Source organism: Pipra filicauda, unplaced genomic scaffold (assembly GCF_003945595.2).
Source record: "Pipra filicauda isolate LSUMZ 115617 unplaced genomic scaffold, ASM394559v2 scaffold136_size1984543_pilon, whole genome shotgun sequence".
NCBI lineage: Eukaryota > Metazoa > Chordata > Aves > Passeriformes > Pipridae > Pipra > Pipra filicauda.
In genome coordinates this window covers 791,420-816,384 of record NW_024103840.1, presented here as the reverse complement: position 1 = coordinate 816,384, position 24,965 = coordinate 791,420, and the positions used below count along the sequence as shown (strand labels likewise).

Sequence of the window (24,965 nt, the reverse complement as noted above, 5' to 3'; positions counted from 1 at the left end):
ATCATGGAGTCACACAGAGGCAAAACCACACGAGCCAGTGAGACAACTACTCTGTTACTTGAAGGCTGCTCACTGGTTTGTATATAATGAGTTAACGTTTTCCTAACATCTCAATGCCAAAACGTGCCCCATGTTTTGGGTTTAGATGGTGTTGTTACAAGTCTCATCACACACAGTACCCAGGGATGTGGCGAAGGTGCTCAACTGCCCAGTGTGTGATAAAGAGTTATTGATGTTCAGTTTAAGACCACAGCTTGAGATCTAAACTAACTTTGAAGCCAAAATGTTGTATTTGAGCCCAGTTTCAAGGTGTGCAATAAAATTAATGTGAGACAAGCCTTGGAGAACAAGAAAACTTTTGGTAATGCCTGCTTTCCTTTTGACTAGATCTAAATAATATCAATATTATCCTTTCCTAGAGAAGGTTTTATTTTACCAAAAAGAGAGGAAATGAAATAATGCTAAAATATGTGCTCCGTATGTGAACCTCTTTGCAAAATAGTTTTGCCCAGTTAGATTCATTACTGTGAGGGCACTGCAAAACTAAGGTGCTATTAGTGCTATTAGTGCTAGTGATGCATTCATTTATTTTAGAAAGTAAGTTATGAAAATGTTAATGATATCGTTTTCATTTATTTCAGCTGATTCTTTCCACAAGGAAAAGGACTAAAAAGTCAATGTGAACATGCAAAGAAGTTTGTGTTGTCATTAAAGTACAGGGTTACACTTGACAACAATGAGCAGTTCTTGCATTCAAATAATAGGGTAATTCAACCTCCTCAAGAGAATTTTATTCCTGCCCTTTTTTGTGTTAGCTTGGTTAGTCTTCCTGTGATTGTTAATCGGTGTACTTAATCTTACTACTGCAGAGGGAACCACTGGAACACCCATAGGAATGGTACAAATGTGATCATGAATTTTTTGTTCTTCCCTTTATTTTCTGGGAGTAACCTTATATACAGACAAAACCCAGGATTTTGGAAAGATGCACATCTGTAACAAAAATTCTAGCTGTTTGTATTTATTTTAGGAAGAAATAAATATTGAACTACCACTCTCTGGTATGGTATGGCAAATATATCTAAGATTTTAGCAATGCTCCAGCCTCTTTTTGACAATTCCTAGATTGTGTCTCATGTATTATCCATCCTGAAGCACTCCGTCCAGTGGGAAGCGATTTGTTACCTCAGAGAGAAACTAGTCAATCTTTTCTATAAAAAGGAAGGATTTCAGTTTCCCTACCAGAACATTTGTAACTCAAACTCATTATGAAGAGCTGAACTTTTCTTATCTGTGTGCAGTTTAGGGTCAAGATACTTGCCTTTTTTCCCCCCTTCTCTAAAGCTGAGGGCACAGTGAATGCTCTTTGTTTTTCATATCATCTTCCTGCGACATTACGCCCTCAGACATTCACATGACATTCACACTTTCAGAATCAAAGATTTCGCTTCCAAAGGATGTCAGAACCCTTACGTGGCTGAGAGGTGTACAAGGAAATCTCTTAGTAATATTTTATAATGATAGTATGAAGGCAGCAAATTTCAGATCCTTGTCTGCTATAAGGGCATCATAGAGATCCGAGAAGAGATATAAAGACATTCTTTAGGTGCTAAGTGATACCAAAAGCTTTAACAATTCCAACAGCTTCTAACACTTTTTAAAGTCACTTGTTGATAGGAAATTTCTCTACAGCTTTTTAGTAGGTTTTACATATCCGTGTTTTGTTTTGCTTCTCACCTAGGCTGTGTATAAACCAGTATTGCAGGTGGCTGTGGTTATAGCTGCACTCTCTTAGAAGGACTCTGGCTGGTCAAACAAGGGGTGAAGAATGTGGTCACCTCTGACCTGAAATCTGAAATTCTGATCAGATGTTTTTGCTAAGCCACACAATTGGAGGAAAGCGTGTGACATCCCCTACGTACACCTGAGCACACAGCTGAAGTGCTGCATGCAGCTCGTCAGGGCTGGACACCTGCACAAGCCTGTTTTCTTTCTAAATTTCATTTTATCAGTTAACTCGGTCCAACTCTTTGAAACAACACCCCAGAGAGAAAGTTTGGCAGTCTGGTAAGGTCAGGTAACTAACACTTGTCTCTCCTCTCACAAATACGAGCGGGTGTTTATCTCTGTTAATTTGCTTTTTTAGGCAAGACCGTTTGGAACAGTTATAGAATTTCTCTCTCCCTGATCTCTTTGATCTGTTGTTCAACTCAGAAGTGCCACTTTTGTGCCAGTAGCAGGTTTCAACTGTGACACCTTTAGCTCTGACCTGGCACCAGATGAGGGCACGGTAAATATCTGCTCACCCACCAAAACACATTGTCAGGCATCAGCAGCACGTAGACTATAAGTACGTGTATCCCATGTTACATGTCACCAGCTTTAGAGCCCTTAAGCCTGTCTTGGAAAAAAAAGAACATGACATTTTTCTACATAACATTATTTTTCCCTAATTTTCCTTTCAACCAAAATGATCAAAGTCCACATGAATCCTTTTTTTCCAAGGACGAGTGAGGTTTTTTGACCCAAAAGCTTTTGACTTCCAGCACAACCCAAAAGATCAGAAGTGTGATTTTAATGACACATGATTTGTCACTTGGGGGCTTTTTATTTACAGGGGTAAATGTATTTCCTTGCAGAAACTGACCTTTGAGGGGCTGCTGCAAGCACAACCCTCATGAGTGTTTCCTGACTGGGAGCTGCGGCTCTTGCCATGTGCTGGCTGGGGGAACTGCTGCGTGGCTGCCCCAGGTCCTCCCTCTCCTGCCTTCTCCAACTCGCCTCCAGAGAGCGAGAAATGCAGAGCTGATCCCACTACCAGGGATTTAATTTAACTTTCGAACATAAAACAAGAATAAACATTGATCCTTGTTAAGATGTTACACTGCTCGGTGATGCTTGCTTGAAATTAAAACAGATATCAGATCTTTGTGGTACTGGTTGGATGCGATCCTTTTATGAAAAGTGGAGCAAAAAATATCTGGGCAATCTCATCAGTTCACATCTCATAAATAAAAACTGTGAACTTATGTGTCTTTACTGTGGGACTGAAGCAGGGACTGGGCAGGAAGGCTCTTTATTAAAGGAAACCATTCTGAAAAATATTCGCCAAGTGCAGTTACTGGAACGATTCTTGTCTTACTGAAAGTTATGATGTGGTTTTCCTGGCGAATAACTTGATTTGACCACTTCTGTTTTTCCTTAGGGAGCCAATGCCCTGGTGACGTACACTATTATCAGTGGTGCGGATGACAGCTTCCACATCGACCCCGAGTCAGGAGAGCTGATCGCCACCAAGCGCCTGGACCGCGAGCGCCGCTCCAAGTACTCCCTGCTGGTCCGTGCCGATGATGGCCTGCAGTCCTCAGACATGAGGATAAACATCACTGTTAGCGACGTCAATGACCACATCCCCAAATTCTCCAAGCCAGTGTATTCCTTTGACATCCCAGAAGATGCCACTCCAGGTAAATAGGAAATGGAAATATGATCACTGACCTCTTCAGTTGTTTCCTTCTTTTAAAGCTCGTTTCATATGCAAGAGTGTTTTGATGCTTAAAAGTTGGGTTGTAAGCTAGAATATATTTACATCAAATAAAGCTTTCAAAAACTGTGCTCTATTACATGTCTCCAGATGAGAAATGAATATTACTTGCAACAAAAGTACTCTATTTATATTTCCAAGATTTTATACAGACTGCTAATACAAAAGCGGTATCTGCCAGTATTAGTAACTGCAACATCTTAGAAGCTTATTTTAAAATATGAATAAACAAAGGAGATGCAAATTACATGGTGATAGCTTTCCAGCTTTTATTAAGGCTTTCATAGGCATAGGAGTCTCAATTTGGAACAACCAAGATTACCCTTATGCCTCCAACTTTTCCACTCTGCCCCACAGTCCCTGTCCCAAAATTTGATGGTGGTTTGCATTTAAGGATTACAGTGCAATCAGCTGTGCCTCAGGAATCTGATCTGGAAGTAACTGAGACGTCTGTGTAGCATGGGGTGGTTTGGTTGTAGATCCTCAGCCATGCTCTTTTCTCTTGTTGCTCAGTCTTGAGGCTTGGTCTCTTTTAGCAGGAACGACCCTGGAATAGGCAATCCTAATTCCCTCCACATTAAGATGAGGCTTCTCTCGTTAATCCTGTATGGGGTGTACATTAGTGCCTTATACCCAGCTTAGCAGTCGTGGATGGCAGAAGAAGAAATAGGCTGATTTTGTACTTGAAGTACTTCATCTTCTCCTGTTCCATTCTCCAGCAGTCCCAGAGTAGGCTCACCCAAAGGGGAAGGACCACGAGCCCTTGGATAGCTCTGGAATAGAGAGAGGAACTCTTGGAGGTTCCTATCTCTATCCCAGACAGTAATCCCTGTTCCCCTTGCAGTTAAAGAAACATTAAAGCTTGAGGTTATGAAATGGGTGTCAATGATACCAGCATATCCAGGTGGATTAAAGGGGGTTGTAGCACTATTCTTCATTCTAATGATACAAGAAGTTTTCATTATCACGTTGCTCAAAAATAGTTTACTGTACTGTAACGCACATAGTTCATCTGGTTCCACGGAAAAGAAATTAAATTATCGATTTTCCTGGAAATGAGCTGATCTTAATTATAATTAGTGTTCGAAATACTAAAACGTGACACTTGATTTCCAAACTTTAGTCAGTCGTGCAAGGGCAGCTTTACAGAAATGAAAACAATGGCACAGATTCACAAGGAGTTGAATTTCAGAAAACAGCAAAGAATGAACCCCTATAAGGTTTCTAGTTTTCTAACCACAGTTACCCTGCGAAGGCACTGCTTAAATGTAGAGCTGGGATATGTGGTATGTACTGACATCTAGGTTTCTGCATTTAGAAAGAAATATCTAGAAGGTTTCAGAGGAATGAGAAGGTCCTTTGAGTCCTAGAAAGACAATACCTATCAGGAGAAAAGGTATTTTTGCCCCAGTTGATACCATTTAAAGATAAAAGCAAACATCCCTGGGCATTTCTTGGGGGTTTTTTAGTAGACCTTTAAAGCAAGAATATGATGTTCCTTTCAACTTTGAAAAACCTTTTGTAAGTCAGTCATACAATAAATACTAAGGTTTGAATTTCTACTGGAGGATGCCTCTCATGCTTGATGATGAGCTGGCTCTTACTGCCCCAGAGTGCCTGATGGTGCTGTCCTGTTGTGCCGTGCAGGTTCCTTAGTGGCAGCCATTCTAGCCACTGACGACGACTCCGGTGTCAATGGGGAGATCACGTACACCGTAAGTGAGGATGATGAAGAGGGCATCTTCTTCCTCAATCCTGTCACTGGGGTCTTCAACCTGACTCGTGCGCTGGACTACGAAGCACAGCAGTACTACATCCTTACCGTCCGCGCAGAGGATGGGGGAGGCCAATTCACAGCCATCCGAGTGTACTTCAACATCCTGGACATCAACGACAACCCGCCGGTGTTCAGCATGGCCTCGTACAGCACATCTGTGATGGAGAACCTGTCCCCAGGCTCCGCTATCCTCAACTTCAGTGTCACCGATGCGGATGATGGTAGGATTTTCCTCATGTTCTGTATCTCTGATGATAAACACGTGTTTCACCTTAGCAATGTATTAGAAGACTTGTTTGAAAGGGGAGCTTAGGGCTACCCTTAGGTTTCTGTCATATGCTTAAATTCACAGTGTACTGTATAAAAAGAAATTATTTTTCTCATATTTTATATTAAGTGTAAGTGGGTGGTTTCTTCCTTAACTTTTTTATGATAAATTAAAAATACATTCAAATACTGCTTTTTAACTGCTTCTGCAGAGCTGTATTTCACTTAGAGAATGTTACAACTGTCGAACAGAATAATTTCTCCCCTGATGTTTGTGTTGCACATTTAAATTAGACATAAGATTTCCTGTAGACTTCTCTTCTGAAAGTTTATAATATATTCTAAATAACATTGTGATAATATGAGGTGTTATCTGAAGTCATCTTGAATGTCCTGTAAATTTTAAGTGTATTGTGAGGAGAAATGTCATCTACAGGGTGTTGATACTGGAGGTTAAAAATCTGATTAAAAGAGATTATGGGAAAATTTCTCATTAAAATAAAATTTAATCATGGGATTGTTTATGGCATCTAGAAGGTGTTAATGTGTTGGGGTGTAAAAGGTACAATCTTTATAGCTGGCTTAACCATTTTACCAGTTTGTGCCCAAGCAAGAATGATTATGAACGTGACCATAAACATCATTCCATAGAGTACTGCATTTTCTGAAGTGTCCACAGACATTAGTCAGTGTGACTTAATAAAAAACTGTTCATAACCCTCATGGTGACTTTACAGGTGAAGGTTATTTTTGTGACACGTTGAGCAACCTTGTCCCCTCTCAACTTGACAGGGCTCAACAAAGCCCATGGAAGTGTCTTGCGCTGAAATGTGCTTCAGGCACAAAGCACCTACGTGCTTCGAGGAATTTGTGCACGTGAAATGACTGAGCCAGTCAAGATTATTCAATAAAACTGTTTTTTTCAGGAAATGCTGAGTTGCTGAACTCAAACATTTTTGTGGGGAGATAAATTTTGTGCTGATAGATAGAACTTTCCGTGGTAAAAATTGTGCAACTGGTTTTGAGATCAAGCTGAGGAAGTGAGCGAGAAGAGATTCCATAAGATAAGCCAACAAGTCAGAAATTATACCTTGGTGATACTGGCTATTCTTGCATGGATCTCTCACCACTCTCATTAAAGCTTTTATTTTATGTAAACTAATCATAAGTTGGAGGAGGAACTTGTACTTGCATCATGCATACCAGGGAAGGGATTGTTCCTTCAGACCTGGAGATAAATGGATTTGTGTCTATCTCCTCCTTTATTTCTTATTCTCCCATTAGGAGTGCAAGGCTTGGTTTCAGATCTTTTTGGAAGTTAATTTCACTTCACCATTATGGATCTGTTTTCCTTTTCTCTTGCACCTCATACATTAATTTCCATCTGCACACCGTGAATGGGAACTATATCATAGCACTGACATATCATTTTACATTCATCATACACTCAATTATCAGGGAGGCAAATGAGTATATGAAGAGCAATGCAATGAGAAGTCAGATGTCTTGCCTTATATATTTTTTGGCACACTTACTTTTCTAACTGGCTGAATTTAAAATTAATAGGGCAGAAATATCATTCCAAGAGCATGCCAGTTTGAGTTCTCCCATAAGACTGTAACTTCAGCAAATGTTATGATCTATTGTTTCTGTTTCAAGCCCAAACTTGTTATCTTGTGTTGTCTTATATTAATCTAGAGTACAGAAATAGCTAGCATTATACTCTTCCCCCTGTGACTCACCGATAATGCACTCAATAGAACTATAATTTTGTTGATTATTTATGTTACATGATCCCATAGTTTGAAGGAGCTCTGAAAATGCATTGTTTTATAATGAGATATGCCTGTTGTTTTAGGATAAACACTGATAAAAGACAGAAACATGGTGATAGTGAAACAGGTCCAATTTTTATTTTCTTGTTCAACACACCCCTTGGGAAACAGTAGCTGTTTATCTCTGCTTGGACTGTTTCATATACAGATTCATAGTAAATATCAACTACAGCTCTTGGATATTTACAGAGCAATAAAGAAATCAGTTATCTTAAACACGTTCATTTTATGATTTAGATTTTATTTTTTTCCCACATAGAATTAGCAGGAAAAATCTCAGAAGAAAGGATATGCTTGTCTGTTTGTTAAAAAGTATGGTAAGATATTCCTGTAGGCCAAACTCTGTGTCATTTCCCAGACAATCTCTACAGGTATTTATAGAATGGCAGGGGGGAAGTAGGATTTTTTGTTTAGTCTCATTAGTAAATAAATAAAAATAGAAACAAAACCCTTTAAAAGAGCATTATCATGAAATTGGTGGCTCCATGTCTGTCCTTGCAGAGTTTTATCAGATTAACCCTCAGATTAAATAAACCTAAAGTTCAGCAAAGAGGATATCCCTGCATTCTCCCTAAGAAAAAAACAGCTCTAAACCTTGAAAGAGGGGATGGACAAGGTGCACAGTGCCAGCTTGGCATGCTGTCTTTAAAAAAAGAATAGTTCATTAAGTGACAGTCCTGGCTCCACTGATATTTAGGTAACTTCTGCATCACAGTTTAATATATATAAGCATTACCAGCAAGGAAAGCTATGAGAATAAAGGGCAGGGAATGAAAAGGTTCACAGAGGTGAGATAAAGAAGAGCAAGAGTAAATTTTATAGGAATAAACACTGTAGGAAACACTGGGGGGAAAAAAGACAGTCTTTTTAAAAGTAATTTTCTTCTGTAGGATCAAAATCCCACCCATCTCCAAAAATTGAAAAAAATTACCACAAAGTACTTTATTGAAATCAAGACTTTCATCCATTTTCAGTCATTTGAAAATACAACTGAACAAAAACCAGACTAGAATTAAACTTTCACCATCCTTCACTTGATCAAAGTAATGGAAAAACACTAATATTTGACATATAAATGTATTAATTTCTTTATTACATTCAAATATTTTGTCTTTCATGTTTGGTTCTATTCATATTATAATTAAGTTCCTACAAGAAAAGAAGAGAGAGAGAAAGATGCCAATTAGAGTAGCCACTGGGGAAAGACAAGTAAGACTAGATTTCCCAATCTGAACATAATAAACAGCAGAGATTAATAAATCTCATGCAGGAATAATTTTATTATCACAGCAATTCAGTCAGAGAGAAAAGAGCTTCTGAGTAAAAATTACAAAATGCACAGCAATCAGTTACTTAAGTGGGCAGCTTGGTTTCTGTGCATGAAAAAGCAAATCTAAGGGATAAATTAGTAAGTAATGGTCTGGTAATCTCCTGATCCGAAATCACAGTCCTGAATACTCAAAGCAAGAAAAAGAAATTTTTGAGATTAATTAAAATTGGAGTAAAATAGATGAGAGAAAACTCAATTTCACAATTAGATGTTCCCAAAAATTAGTAGTTTAGAGTGAACTCTGGAATTGAAGCAGTAACACACGTTTGTTTCCTGTATGGCATATTTAAGGATATTTCACAGCCTTGTCAAGACTCAGAATGTGTTTCCCTTACTGGAATGATAAATCTCTCCCTTGACCATAATTGCCACTTATGTTTCGATCATGAGATGAGGGCTGTTCATCTGATATTTTGGAATACCATGCCATATATGGGAAGCATACCTTTCCCCAGTATTCATTCTTGGCTTGCTCCAGTTAGGCTTGGGAGTTTCTGGTTGTGGCTTTTTTTAATTGAATGGAAGAATTCATGAAATAATTACATTAATAATAATGTTGCTTAGTTGAACTGAGGAAAATGGGGAAAACGAGGAAAACAGATGTTCAGTGAGCAGCTGAACTACTGAGTCTTGGTTTCCGAAGGAAAGCCTTCAAACCCTTTGTCCCTAACCATTGTGGATGGGGGGAAATTACACATGGTGCCACCATGCAATCCTGCTGAATGAAATGCAGAGATGAACCCTGATGACCACTCCCTCTGCGGCCTCTCCAATTAACATCCTTCCCTCTCTCTCTCTTTTGAACTCTCGTCAGAAAATAATAATTTCAAAGGCTTCTACTCCACTGTGACACTTGGCTGAAATTAGCAGATGGATTCAAAAATGGTAATGAGGAGGCTCAACAGTCAACACCATCACACAGTACTCATTTCCATAGGAAAATGAAGGAACATTTCCTATGGAAATGAGGCCAGAAACATTAATGTCTAGGTCAGTGGGATGAAGTTATGATATCTACCTTTTTCTCTCCTTACCCAACCAGGCTCCAACTCTCAGCTGTCCTTCAGCATCGCATCCGGGGACAGCGCGGGGCAGTTCGACATCGACAACAGCGGCATGCTGAGCATCAGGCAGCCTTTGGATCGGGAAAGCCAGTCTTTCTACAGCCTTGTCGTGCAAGTCCACGACATGGCCCCCCTCGCTGCCTCCAGGTACACAAGCACAGCCCAAGTTTCAATTATTCTGCTGGATGTGAATGACAGCCCTCCAACCTTTATCTCCCCTAAGCTGACCTACGTCCCGGAAAACACGCCGATAGATACAGTTGTGTTCAAAGCACAGGCAACCGATCCTGACAGTGGTCCCAACAGCTACATTGAATACAGTCTGCTCCGGCCTCTGGGAAACAAGTTCAGCATTGGCACTATCGATGGGGAAGTGAGGCTGACCGGGGAGCTCGACAGAGAAGCTGTATCCAACTACACCCTGACTGTGGTAGCCACAGACAAGGGCCAGCCATCCCTTTCTTCGTCTGTGGATGTGGTGGTTATAGTCCTGGACATTAATGACAATAACCCGCTTTTTGCCCAAAAGCTTTATAAAGTAGAGGTGGAGGAAAATACTTTGACAGGGACGGATTTAATCCAGGTGTTTGCTACGGATGGAGATGAAGGGACAAATGGGCAGGTCCGTTATGCCATCATGAGTGGAGATGCCAATAATGAGTTTCGTATCGATTCTGTGACGGGGGTGATAACAGTTGCCAAGCCTTTGGATAGAGAGAAGAAGCCCTCCTATACACTGACTGTTCAGTCAGCTGACCGTGGGAGCAGCCCAAGGACTGACACTACAACAGTCAATATTATTCTGAAGGATGTCAATGATTTTATCCCCACGTTTGAACTTTCTCCCTACTCTGTGAATGTTGCTGAGAATTTAGAGATACTCCCGAAAGTTATTCTTCAGGTGAGTACGTTCAGCAATAAATATGTATCCCTGACAATTAATAGAATGCCTAGATGGTATTAACGAACAGTGTTGTTCCTCCAAAATTAAACAGTGTCAAGACAATTAAAAAGTTGCCTCTTGGCTGTAATCAAACTTGCAGTCCTTGGCTTCCTTTTCTTTTTGTTTGTATGCATGGGGTTTTTTTACCAAAAGTTTATATTGTGCTTTGTAGTTCTGTTTGTGTTCTCCCTACCTACACTCCCGCCTTCACAGAGACTTTAAGAGTTTGCTCTATCTCTCATCTCATTCCCAACTTTTATGCAACAAATCTCTCAATCTGATCATTGCCTACATGGGATGAGGCTCTATGCCAAACACTGAGAGAGCACTAAATGGATTCAGACAGCAGGACGTGCAGTGCTTGTTTTCATATGGAGCTCAGCCTAACCATGTTATCTGTGGTTTTCACTGAGCCCCAATACAGTTTTACTGTGAAACAGTTTTACTTGAGAAAAATAAGTAATCAACTATTTCGTATTTTCAAACTATTCTTTTAAGTCCATCACCACCGTGTTAAGTAATTTTTTACAATTACAGCTAATTTATACATAAAGCATTTGGATTCTGATAATTTGGATTATTATCAAAGAGAATTATTATCAATAAAATTTTACAGACGCTGTACTCATCAGTCCTTGATATTTCTTTTGTTTGCATTGCTTTTGTAGGTTGTAGCAAGGGATGATGATCAGGGCCTGAACAGCAAGCTGACTTATGTGCTGGTGGCTGGCAATGAGGAAGGAGCCTTTACTCTCTCGGCCAGTGGAGAGCTGCGCTTGGTCCGGAGCCTGGACCGGGAGGCAAAGGAGCAGTACATGCTACTGATCACAGCGGCTGATGCAGGTGAGGCAAACAAAAAGTCTCCTCTGCTGAGATCTTGTTGAAAAAATTGCACTCTGTGGAGACAAGAGATGTTTTCATGATGGTCTGAAACTTAACTGGATAGAGATTCATAGCTGAGTTGAATAGAGGTCTCTGTGGGGAGACCTGGGCTCACCTGATGTCAAAGGGAATTTGGTTTCTGGAAATCACAATTTTATTCTTATCTCCAGTTGTCTACTATCAATAGTACTCAGTAAAGATTTAGATAGGCTGATTTTTGCCCTGCAGCAGTAAGTGATCCTGCCTAAGTCATAAGAGCCTCATGGATGGCAACAAAAAACCCAATAGAAACAGCAATATAATGTTGGCATCAGAAATGAGCAGAGAGATCATATGAACAGTCAGAAAACAACTATGGACTACTGAGTTAATCTTACTGAAATCTTACCCCTGAAAAGTAATGAGAACTTACATTTCAACATTTTCATTTTCTACTTTGCTTAGCATCCTGTCTTACGTTTGCTCCACAATGCCAAATGTATTCCAAGTTCCCTCATTTTAAAACAGGATGTAAAGTCTTGTTACAAAAATTACTTTCACTCGAGGTGTCCAAGCACAAAATTTTGGGTTCAGATTTTAGTATGAATATTAATAACAAAGACATCCTGCATCATATTCTGAACTGATCTCCAGTCTCCCATGGTTTGATGGATTTAATTTACTGCAGAACTTGTTCTTACTTTCTAATAGTAAAAATAGAACCAAACCCGACTTGTTGACAAGTGAATACAGTTTTGGTTTCTGCCATACTGTGTGCAGTATCTTGTGTCAGTGACAGTATCTATGGTTTATATTTTCCTATTGCAGCAGTGCTCAGGTATTCCACAGTCTCAGCTGAAGCTGAGAAACACAATTTTAGGACTTGACATATCATTTGTCTTGTACTTTGGCTAGAGATACTGTATGCTTTATGGTTTTTGCACTGGCTTTCCATTATGCTAAAGCCGCAAAATGCTCATTTGTGACTTGGACTTGCTTGGGCTTGAACATCCGTATGTTCCTTCAGAAGCTGTGGCTGGATTTGTAAGGGATAGCAGATCCTTGATGTCTGTTTGTTCTCTCAGTCCAAGCTGGCAGAAGTCAGTGAAGACTGTACAGAACGTATTCCCTCTACATACAGTATACCTAAAGGCTGAACCGATAAAGGGTGTCGTGCAGCCAACAATTATTGTCCTTCTTGGAAGAGAGAGGGGAGCAAAGTCTGCTCTAGCCCACAACTCACACCACATATAAGCCACGAGTCTGACAAGAGCATACTCTTGTCCTAGACTGTGGTTCCTAAAAAAATATGAAATCCAGGAGATTTAACCAACAGTTAAATTCAGCAGTCCCAAATGAAAATATTTAGTTGTGTTGGGAAATCTCTGGGGAGATGTTAATACATGAAGTGTGCATGGGACCTTTGCCATAAAGTGGCTGACAAGAACAGCAGCATGTTTAATGAGTTCCTGTGCTTAAACATGTAGATATTACACTGTATGGTGCTTCTTTTTTACATTTGCTGTGTTCTTATAAAGCTAACTCGCAAGGTATTACGCCCTCCTATCAGTGTTAAAAAGCACTAGTGTGTTCAGAAGCAACTGTTCAGTAGTAACTTTAGGCTAAAATTCTAATGTGCTTAAGTTTACAATCTGACTAATCCACAGATGGTGTGATTTGAGATAGTTTTCCACCAGCCCAGTGAATAATGTTAGTTATCATGTTGTGATTACACTGAAGACTTCCTCTAAATTCATGCCATCAAAGAATACCTTGAAAACTATATTAGTTGTGATTTATCTAAGCTAAAACATCACAGGAAAGTAGAAGTCTTCAGTAGAAGTCAATGTCAGAAGTTACCTTGATTTCATGGAAGCGGGATATGAGCCATAGACACAGTAGATATCCAGGTGGTACCACACTGACTGTTGCTACTCAGTGCCTGTTTCATTGATTGAGGTATTTCTTGCCATATTAGCAAAAAGATGTCAATGACACAACCTTGAAATGGATAAGAGCAATGTTTTGAGTATTTATGTTCTTGAGTGGCTCTTAAATGTTTATAAAAGAAACTCCCATAGGCATGTCAAGCTCTTTGTCTGATGTAACTACTTCTTTAGTGTCTTAGTTTCTGTTGGTTTGATAATTCTTAGAAAGAAGGATTTTGCGTAGACACAATTAATCCAGAAACACAAATGCAAAACAGGTAGTGTTCTTCTGTAGGGAGACTGTGCCTGCCAAATTGTTGAAGAAAGCAGACTTGTCTGAAATTCTCCACGTCCATATAATCTTTGAAAATGAGTCAAGGAAAAGGTTATTATCCTTTGCACTTTGAGGTTGGCTTTTATTTGCTGTAATAAACATTCTTTCAAGTTGTCTATCGCAGCCCAAGCAACAGTCTTGCCATATATGGTGCATCATTCTTAAGGTTTGGGTTTTTTTACAGATAAAAATCACGGTACACATCCAGATGCAGTTAACTGTGGAAAAGTCTGGGTGCCACATCAAGAGCAAAATTCTGTCTGTCCAATCCACTTCCCATCTTTCTTAGGCTCTGCATCTCAATTTTTATAGGCTACACTGGCTGGTTTAAACTATTCAAACATGATATCCTGCTCCTACAGACGTTTATGCCAACTCTTCCTGTTCTTTCCAGGAAGCAGACACAATACATAGTTAGAAGCACCTTTAGACACAAGAACTGATGGATTCCCAACTTAGTTTTGGTGGTCTTCCTGATCTCCTTAATCAAGGATTTCTTACATTTCTTGTGTTTATTTTCACTTCATCAAGTTGTGACTGTAGGTTGTTGCAGTGCTACCTTAGACTGTGTAGGGGAAGTTGATGGAAGAAGGATGATCTTTAATTTTTGATTATTTTTATCTCAAGGTGTCAGTCCAATACACCTTATAGGTTTTATAGCATGTATTGGCAGTAGGTACACTGAGTCCAATAGCCAGTGAAGGATTAGGACATGGTAAAGTGTGGAGTCAGAAGGGCTGCATGGGATGCAGTGCCTGCACCGGCTCAGAGATCTCTGCGCTTTTTGACTATGCACAGATGTGCTCTTTCAGAGCCCAGATCTCCATCCTGGGCATGTGAGAATTGTTGAGTTATTAAGAGCTGAGCTGCTCATAAACACGCTGAACAGGTCAGGTGGGGGACCACTGGTGGGACCACATGCTCCAGCAATGGAAATTCGGGCAGTTGTTGAAGAAATGCTTTCCCAAGCAAGAGCTCCCCTCGGGCCCAGAGAAGTCAATCATGATATATGCATTGTCCTGGCTCTGGCCCAACTATTCCTTGGCCTTTCCTGCTAATCCTCCGCCTGGTCCTCAGGGTAGATCCTGGGTCGGCAGAGGGTCTTCCCTCTGCCCTGGGGGAGGGAAAAGACTGACAAAACATTTTCTGGCGCTTGGCTCAGTGATTTGTGGCCATGCAGCCTGCTTTGTGCCCAGTTTCCACAGGACAAGTCTGCACGAAGGTTTCTGATTTCAACCTGAGTTTATCATCACTCTTCCCTCACTTCTGCACTTCTACCCTGCTCTCACTACTGCTAGGTCTTGGACACTAGACTGCTATTCCAAGCAGCAGGGATTTATGAGGACGTGCAAAGCGTCCATCACTAGGAGCATTCAGCATCTTCCAGAACTGTACACCTGTGACTTTGGTCGACAAATAAAACATAATTCAACCCCAAAATTCAGCCATCCCATTTCAGAGCCCCTCTTGCAGCACAAGCTGTAAGACCAGAGTGCATGAATTATAAATATAGCAACAGGCAAAGTGATGGACTGTGGAATAACAGGGTAGTGTTTGGATTGCAGATGCTCCCCCAGAATGTCTACTAATATAAGCACCAAGAAACCTACACACAACTGTCTGAATGTGTCTTCATGGGTCTCTTTCTACCACATAAATCTGGTCTGCTTTGCTCTACCTTTCTTCATGGCAAAATGGTTGGGAAAAGAGACTTTCTATGTTTTTTTTTCACCCCATCTGGAGGGGACGCAGCACTGGGTAAACATTCAACTCTGGCAGCATGACAAGAACTGGTGCAGCTGCTTTTATCATCCGTGTCTTTAACTCTTTGAGCAATTTTCTGGACAAATGTTAGCATTCCAACAGTCCTCCTCCTTTTATTTATTGATTGCAGGGATGTGGATAGCACATCTGGAAACCTGCTCACTGCCCAGGACTACTGTTTAAATAAACTGCAGCCACCATCTCTTGATTTGGTTGGTCAGAATGGCATGTTGCCACAATATAACCAAAATCAAAATGTGATGTTTCTAATTAGAAACTGTGTTCCTGTGGTTTTTTTTTTATTTTATTTTCTTAAATAATCTATTTACTGATTTAGATAAATAGTCCTGAAAGAAATGAATCAGTGGACTGATTATTATATTTAGTTAGCTGTTCTTTGTATACATCCCTGACTTGGATGAAAAACAACCATATGTTTTTTCTTTAGGAAATGTTGGTCTCCAATTTATGCATTCTTTCCTTCAAGAATGTAGGAGGGCAACCAAATAGGAAGGTTATATCCTTTTCAGGAATTCTCTTCTGAGCTAGGCTTTTGGTTCCCTTCAATCCTAAAATCAAATGAAACCTGACAATGTAGCTGTATTGTTTTTTAACACATTTGAAGATGTTTCCCTGTTTGGGGTGACAACTAAAGGACAGCTGTGTTTTTTAGTAATGTTAAGAAAGTCTTGAGACTCAACACTATGTGAGATTTATGTGACTGGCTTGAAGACATTTGTACTCATCCTGTTTTCTTAGCAGACACTGTATGTCTGCTTAACATGGAGTCTACAGCGTAAAAAAATGTTACCTGAAAAGAATGATTATTATTTTTAAAACTCATTTAGCTCCTGTTAAATTTTGGTACTGTCAAAACAAACAAGGAACCCACAAATTTCAGTTAGAAGTATCCTGTCCTCCATGCTGTCTGTACAATGTCTAAATATACTCATCACTTCAGGCTTCAGTGAGCTAAATGAAGCTGATGTGTGCTTACCTTGCTGCTTAACAGTTTACAGAATGATTGCTCTCTTCTATGGTCTTGTTTTATGGCACAGCTGTTTCAAAATGAATTTTGGGTTCTGTCCCAGCTCCATTTATTTCCTTGTCCTTATGGAAGCTCTTCCTCATGTCAGTGCTATCTATTTGAGACTAGTTTTACTGGTTTGCTATTTTACTAGTTTTATTATTTTTGCTCTTTTAATACTGGTCCTAAAACTATTGTTTTAGTAGTTCTGCATGACTTTTTAATTCATTTCTAAATCGTGCAGCGGGAGAACTGAAATGGCGACACTCATCAATGAGTTCATAGTGTTCATGTTGTCTTACTGTCATCTAAAATCAGGAAAGAGGAGAATTGAGGGTGGCATTTTATGGTTGTGGGAATCTAATAGCAGGGTCTTACCCTACCACAGAGCCTAGAAACTGTTAGCACTGATAAATTTTTCTCTAGAAGGCAAAAGCTCCAAAAACTGGGTTTATGTCAAAGTCAGTCTGATGTCCCCTAAAGAGTAATTGTCAGGGAAGAGAGTGTATCTATGTCTATATGATATGACACATTTACTCCCCAAAGGAGATGAGGACTTTAGCCCATCCCTTCAGAGAACTGCCCCATGAGATGCACAATACAACCCCAGAATACCATTTCAGGGATTTAGTCTTCTGTTTGGTCTTAAACTTTCATTATTAGATCACTATTTTCAAAATAGTCCAGTGAGAGTCTCTGGACTAAATCCAAGTGAAAGGTTGGCAAAGGGCTCGGGCTGGCCAGCTCAAGTTGAAATAACTGTGAAAACAATGAAAGATTTTCAGTCAGGTTAAAATAATGGATAGAACTTCAGCTTTTAAACCAACTCAGACTAGTTTGGGAGGTAAAAAAAAACAGGTATATGTCTTTGGAAAAAAAGGTTCAGGTACATTTATTCATGTTTGGGAGACAAACTAGAATATAATGCTTAATATGTAGGATTTGGTAAACAATCAAAATTTTCAGAGAAGAAAATATTTTCTGTTTGTAAATTTTCAGGTGTTACGCTTCCTCTCTTATTTCTTCATTCATCCCTCTTGCTCTGATTAGTTTGGAACTTTTAAATGAAAATTAATTTTAAATTATTGTCCTTTTGCCTACATCTTTTTCCTATGAAATTCCCTTTTGAAGGTGCTAATGATTTGACTGAATGTAATCTCTTTTGCAGAAGAATACCTAGAGTAGTTGTTATGCTGTTCAGTTTATCAGCCTTTGAGAAATACTGAGATTTTCCCAGTCTTGGTGATCTTAAACCATTTTTTAAATTAAGTGTTACACCTTATAAATTGTAAGTCTGCTAGCTCAATCTTCAAATACAATTTCAGGAAGCCTTAATTGCAAGGATAAAACAAGTAAAACATGCACATATGGTCTGAACAGTTATCCTGCTGGTTAATCTTCTCTATTTATACAGGGTGTTTTTAAAGCGTAATTCAAAATTGTGCATTACAGGAATTTCGCTGTGGGATATTCAGGAGTCACAAGCCATCAAAAATTGCCTTAGTCAGCAGTCCCTGCAGGAGCCAGCTTTTCTGTTTTTTTTTTGTTTACAGCAATAACTTATAACAAGGAGGAGTAATTTTGTGGTTTTAAGAAAATATTTTTTTAAATGGCTCTGCCTTTCTTTTAAGTTGCAGTTCCTCTTTCTTGAAATCTCACTTGGCTCACAAGAGGCCTTGGTGGAGCACGTGGCTATGCCCACCCTCCCACATGGGCACAGATCATAAAATGGTTTGGGTTGGAAGGGACCTTAAAGCTCATCAAGCAGGGACACCTTCCACTAGACCAGGTTTCTCCAAGCCCCATCCAAACTGGCCTTGCACACTTCCAGGGATGAGGAATCAACAACTTTTCTGGACAACCTGTGCCAGTGTCTCACCACCCTCATAGGAAAGAATTTCTTCTTTGCACTGTTATAACCAGTCATTTGCTAGGTGCTGGTATGAACATTATATTCAGCATTTTCTGTAAATGTTTTTTTTTTGAAATGTATGTGGTAGAAGGCAACTTCTTGCTCTGGAAATAAATGCATTTTTGGCTAAGAAACCTGCGGTGCCTGTGTGTCATTTCTGAGCACCATCTCTGATGACCTGTACCTTTGATGTTAATAGATGACAAGTGTGTGTCAAGGGGTTTATAGCACCTGGGATTAATGCTTGTGCTTTTTGTGGAAGGAGAAGGAAACCTGACGGCCATGAGGCTCTCACTGCCATCGGCTTATGTCAGCATCCCTGTATCCAGCTCACGCCATGGGCAGCAGAGAAGGACTCTTCTAACCTTTCCTTTGTACATTTTAAAATTTACTAGACAAAAGCAGCACTGGGAAAAAATTATGAACAGGAGGAATATATTACCTACCACCTTTCAGATGTGTAAATGATATTTATGATAACGTGTATGTGCCAAAAGAGATTATTATGTGGAACAGCCTGAAGTTGTGATAAATATATACTATACTTTTACTTTATTGCATGTGTTTTGTTCTCAGGCTGTGTCTCCTTACAGTAAGTCCAGCTCTGTAACAGTGCTACAGCATTTTTTTCCTCTCTCTGGGTAACAGCTGCAGGTAACTCCTCCTGGTCAGAGGAAGAGAACGAGGATAGGAAAATGTGTATATACACCAGAGGACTTGAAACTGCCTCTGTGTGCCTGCAAGTCCCATCCTTTCAACAGCTTATTAAATGTATTCCAATGTAATGTTGTCCCTGTTGTGAAGCTCCAGAGCTTAATGAATTCATAGGATGAAGCCAGTAAGGAATTTTGGTATCCAAATTTAAAACCCATGTGGATAAAACCAGATGAGAGATCCAATCTTGCATCACTATTTGGGACAAGGTTTTCTTTTACACTCTCCAAACAGGTGTGAGCATCTGTGTTTGTGCACATGCATCAGAGTGGACATGTCATTGCTTGAGCAAGGTTGAACTCCGGTCTAGTGATTAGTTTTATTTTTTCTTTACTTTTGATGTTTTATGTTCTCAAATCTAGTTCTGCTTTCTCCCAGCTTAGTTAGACTGCCAGATGAGGGATGATACTGACTTTTATAATATCTGATGCAGTATGGAAAATCCCTTTTTTTTTCTTGTTATATAGTCCTTGCAAAAGTGCAGATCTGTCCCAGTTGTCTATTTATTCCCTTGGGGTTTGAAGTAGAAGTTCTGTTAAATCAGCTTTGGCAACAACTGCTACTTTGTACCTAAATATGAGAAAAACTCTGATTTGACACACTCAGAAATTTTGAAAATCTGAGTTCCTGCATGGTCTCATTCACCAGTCACCTACTGAACTGAGAGAGTAGGGCTTTCTTCTAAGCTTGTTATTATCTTTTTTTATTAGCTACTTATTTCAGCTTTTGTCTCAAAATAATCTAGACTCACTAGTTTTTTTAAGACTTAGCATGGAAGCCTGTGGTGAAAAATTGAGTAAGAAGAAAACAAAGCACAGTCAACATACCCAGCCAGGATGAATATTTGTGGTGCAATCTTGTAAAAAGAACTACTTCTTTTTCTCATTTCACATGCGCAGTTACTTTTGTATTCTTAGAAAATAAGTTAAAGTCAGCCATGTTCCAAATCAAGCTTCGTGTGCACTAAAAATTCAAAGTGTAATGGAAGCTAGTTGCATTTTCATTTAATCTAGCTCCATATTTTTTTAAAAACTCACCAGTTGTGTGAGGCTCAGCACACTCTGTTTGTATTTAAATGCATTTAGAAAGATTGGCCACTTTATTGTGAGAAAGGCCTTGTTTACTTGAGTGAAAAAGTTAATGCTCTGTAATAACACATACAACTCCTAGTCCTGGGACTCATTCACTGAGTGTTTGACTGGAGAAGTGAAATCCGCTTTGTTGCAAAGCAACACGTTTCAGTGAGGCAAAAATTCCATTTCTGTTAAATCGTTTCCAATTTTCGGGATAATGATGTGTTTAATTTACCGCAAAACATGGTAAACTGCCTGCAGTATGAGTCTTGATTAGTCATTTAGATTCATTTTATTTAATTTTAATCCTTTTTTTTTTTTTTTCATTTTAGCAAAGTGTATCTCTGGGTTTTTTGCTTAAGTTTGTTGTTAGTTTTCTAGCATATAATTTTGATATTTTAATGCTGGCGAAAACCTTTGAGTTCCTGTTTTCTGAATGATCATTTTACTATCTGCTGTGCTAACCGTGGTGCAGACAGGACCCAGAAGCCATTAAAGCTTCAAAAAAATATGTGGATGGTGTTCTGAACACGTTCTCCTATTTCTAATTTCTGCTGTGAGCCACACAGTACCACACAGCCGAGATAATTTCCAATAGCATCATCTTTTCCTGAGCTTTGTTGAAAAACCTAAGTTCCTTCGCAGGTTTCCTTCCATGGTTTTCTCTTACTACTTCAGTCTATGTACTCTGATCATTCCCCACTCATCCTGGTGTCCTACTGCAGTGTGGAGAGCTGAACATGTACCGGAGCAGACGGTGCCATGTGTTTGGGATTACAGGCAGCCAAAACATCTTACCTTCCCCATTCCCCGGGACAAGGTGGATGAAGATAGCACGTGGTGCTCTCTTCTTCCAAGGTGAAAGTGAAAGCAGTCTTTGCATCCCTTGTGGAAGACTTTGTAGCCTGGAAGCATTAGCACCAGTTAGGGGAATGAGTGACTTACGATGCGTTCATCCAAAAAGGTTTATTGTCCTCTCTTTGCTGGTTATCCAGATGCGGAAAAGTACAAATTGTCAGTTTAAATGGTATTTCTCCCTCCCTCTCTCTCTCACCTTCCTGCATTTTGTTTCCTTTCTTCTACTTGTGTTGCTGCACATGGCCATTATTTTTCATCCCCCTTCTCCTGGACGGAGAGAGAAAAACATTGAAAGGGCTTGTTATAACTTCTAAACTGACAAATTACAAATATCATAATATTTTCTGTGGTGATAAGCCACAAACAAGCATTGGTGAATGGGGTAGGAAACCTGCTCATAGTTCTTTGCCAGTCCCATGTTGCTGGGACAAGAGAGATCCTGCCCCGTACTCCTGCCTGCCTGACCCATGTTCCCCATGCTGTTTCTTCATGTCACTTCCTCAAATGTCCTGTGCAGAGACAGGGACCACAGCCCAGCACTGGCCAAGCCTAAGGTGGCCTCTCATAACCTCCCCCTGTAACTCGCCCTCCACCGTGGGCCTCTGGGGAGCAGGCTCCCAAGGTCTGCTCCTTCTCTTCATCCCCAGACACATGTTTACTTGCAGATGTAAGCAAAAAAGCTGAAATTTTTGGAAGAACATCCGTGGGAAGCAATTTTCCTCCTGAACTCAGTGTTACTATTTTGACACTATCCCAGGTTAATCTTTATGTCAACAATGACATTTGGACATTTGTAGGACCGTCTGCTTAATATATATGTACAGCTGTCACCTAGAAAATAAGCTGTTCAGTTCATAGAAACAGACCACTCTACACAGAGATGGGATATTCGTAATAATAAAAATGCATTAATGTCATAGTCTTTTAAATTTTAAAGGTTTGATATGCACTGAACAGAAACAGTCAATCTGATCTCTCCCATTTAGTTCATGTAGTTAACTTTATGGTCTCTAGTTATTCATCATTTGATGGTTCTTTCACTCCTCCGTCCTTCTAGAATTTTTTTTTTCCAGCATGTGTTTCCTGACCCTCTGTGAGATATGGTATTTTGGGATTTGGAAAAAAAAAACCCTACTAGTAGTATTACACTAGAGAAATGCTCTAAATGAGGAGTGTCTGACAAAGAAATAGTTGCTGCTTCTGAGAAATAGTTCAGACTATCGTGAAAAATTATAGAAATTTTAATGCAAGTGCACTAAGGGAAAAGTGTATGTTTCTTTGTGGCTTTAGCTCTCGGGGCTGTTTGTAAGAGTACTCAAAGGCTTGTGTGGCTGTGTACAACAATTTTAGATAGGTTGTAACATGCCTGGTTTAGTAAGAACAGTTTGGGGTCATCTTGAGTGTTTGGCTAATATTGCAGAATTTACACAAAATATACCGCACTTATTTATGCAAAATATTAAGTGCAGTTTGAAGAAAATAAGGGCTGATGCTGTAGCATAATAAGATAACTGACTTGGGGAAGATTTGCTATCGAAGCATAACTAAGAAATCTGGGAACTCAGCCTGACCATGGAAACTAGTTCTCTCACCACAAATATGACATGTACATTTTATGAAACCTGCTTATTACCAAGGGCCAAATTCTGTGGTCCTTATGCAAGCACAACTTTCACTGGAAGTTCACTGAGGATGGTAGAATTTGGCGCTGAACTATTTCTTTTCCATTTGAAATTATTCATTTGTAATTTCCTCTTCTTATATTTCTCAGTAACTGCAGAAATGTGAGCTAGTCTTTTAATTTCAAGTGAATAAAAACTTTGAGGACTCTCTGTAAAATTGCAACTTTATTTTTTGGTGTAATAGAATAAAGGGGTAAATTTGTGGACGTGATATTTTACTTAAGGGGAAAAAAAGCGTATTTGGATAACTACACAGACAGGAAACCAGTGTAAGTACGTGAGTTTTTCCATCTAAGTAAGATGAGAAAGGTTTGGGGGTTTGAATTGGAGAGCAGTGTCTTGGGATGTTACAAACAGCTGAATTTATATGGGACTTGCGGAATGTTTCTGTGAGCACTATGCAGCCACAAGCTAGCATTGAATGAGATCTGGGTTACTTATGTTACCCCAGCTAATTTTGTTAGTATGGCACTCAACCATGGCTGGTTTATTCACTTTGAGGCTGATACATATGTGCCCATACTGCACTATATGGTGCCTTGTAGACACTTCCAGGCAGGAAGTGGAATCAGAGAATGAGGGCATGGAATATATAGGGGGCTGAGGCAAGGGCTGGGATTTGACGCTTGGAGTGTTTGTTTGTTTGGTACCCTTCAAATTCAGATTCCTCGAAGAGGAAAGAGAGCCAGGGCTGGTGGGAGTCAAATGGTTGGGTCAAAAGTTGCCGATGTCAGTGTGATCCTGAGCAGGATAATATCTATAGTCCACAAGGAGCTATTACATCTGGCATCCCTTTGGGCTGTTTCCATTAAGTGACCAAAGGTTCAATAACCATGCAGAAAGAACAAACCCAGCATTTTGCTGTTGATGTCTGTCCACATGGTACTTTGCCAGCAGATGTGAACATGTTCTTCCCATTCTCCCCTTTCCATCAGCCCTGTGAGCGTAGCTAGTGCAGCACCAAGCCCAAGCTCTGGGTCAGCCTGCAGAGCTGTGCTGGAGCCAGTCCCATCACCCCAGCCTTGGGTTACCTATGGAGTTGCTGCCACTTCCATTCATTTTTGTGACTAAATTGATAGCGTGAATTTTCCAGCATTGGCTTTGTCGTAGCAAATACATTTAAAACAAGGAGTTTCAGGTTTTAGCTGTGAGCTAGCTTTCTTTTCCAGACTGAATTGCATTACTGATGCTCTTTGAATGTGACTTACCCAAGATTAATTTCTGAATTATGTATAAATTGTTTAATCACCTGTGAAACTTAACAGCTTTCAACCTTTCATTTCATTAGCTGTGAGATGAATGTCAGTAAAATGTGTTTGGAAGGCCAGAGCTTGATGACACACGCAGCAAACACCGCCGAGGACTCTCTTTCGTTTAGTGCAGTAATAATAAACACTTCACAGGCAATATTTCAGCAATCAGGAAAACTTCTGCAGGATTTTCTATCTATATGTGTTTGGCTAAATGACAAAATGGGGAGAGGAAAAAAAAAAAAAGGCTAAAAAATGAGTCAGACTTATTGCCTTCATGTAACCCTCCTGGCTGAAAGTGTATTAATTGGCAGAATGAATTACCTCAGACTCGAGCAGAGAAAGGCCTCTATTGTGTGTGGCCATGATGTGAAACCTTCACTTGTGGCTTGCGCGCTCTTTCCTCGGCATCGTGATCTTTCCCGTCTGATCAGCATGCTTCAAATTCAGCCTGGTGATATTTATAACACCTTTCAATTGGAAGCTCTGTCATTCAGCCCATTTGCGCATTAAACCAAGTTGCTGTGAAGCATTTTGTGGTGAAAAGCCTCCTTCCCGTGCAGAAGCTGCTCACAGCTTCTTCCCAGCAATGCAGTGTGGTGCTTCTTCAACCTGCAAGGGTTAACACGTGGGAAAATGCGTCGTTATTTCTTCTTTTATATAAGAGTTTTGTGTTTGGAGCCCTTGCCAGGAGCAGATGAGACCCAAGAGCAGAGCCTGCCTCCTTCCCAGCCCGAAGGTTGGGTCCAGCAATAACCTTGGATAGCAGTGACCCAATCATCTGCTGGGTTGGAAGGACGAG

General features: G+C 39.9%; 1 protein-coding gene across 1 annotated transcript in view; it reads left to right on the top strand.

Moving 5' to 3' along the window:
• FAT4 (FAT atypical cadherin 4) overlaps positions 1–24,965 on the top strand; it is a 128,188-nt gene that overhangs the window by 66,226 nt on the left and 36,997 nt on the right. The window contains exons 3-6 of the mRNA XM_027722395.2: positions 3,206–3,467; positions 5,192–5,542; positions 9,796–10,718; positions 11,429–11,603. Coding sequence (XP_027578196.1) covers positions 3,206–3,467; positions 5,192–5,542; positions 9,796–10,718; positions 11,429–11,603 — 1,711 coding nt within the window. The remainder of the gene's footprint in view (positions 1–3,205; positions 3,468–5,191; positions 5,543–9,795; positions 10,719–11,428; positions 11,604–24,965) is intronic.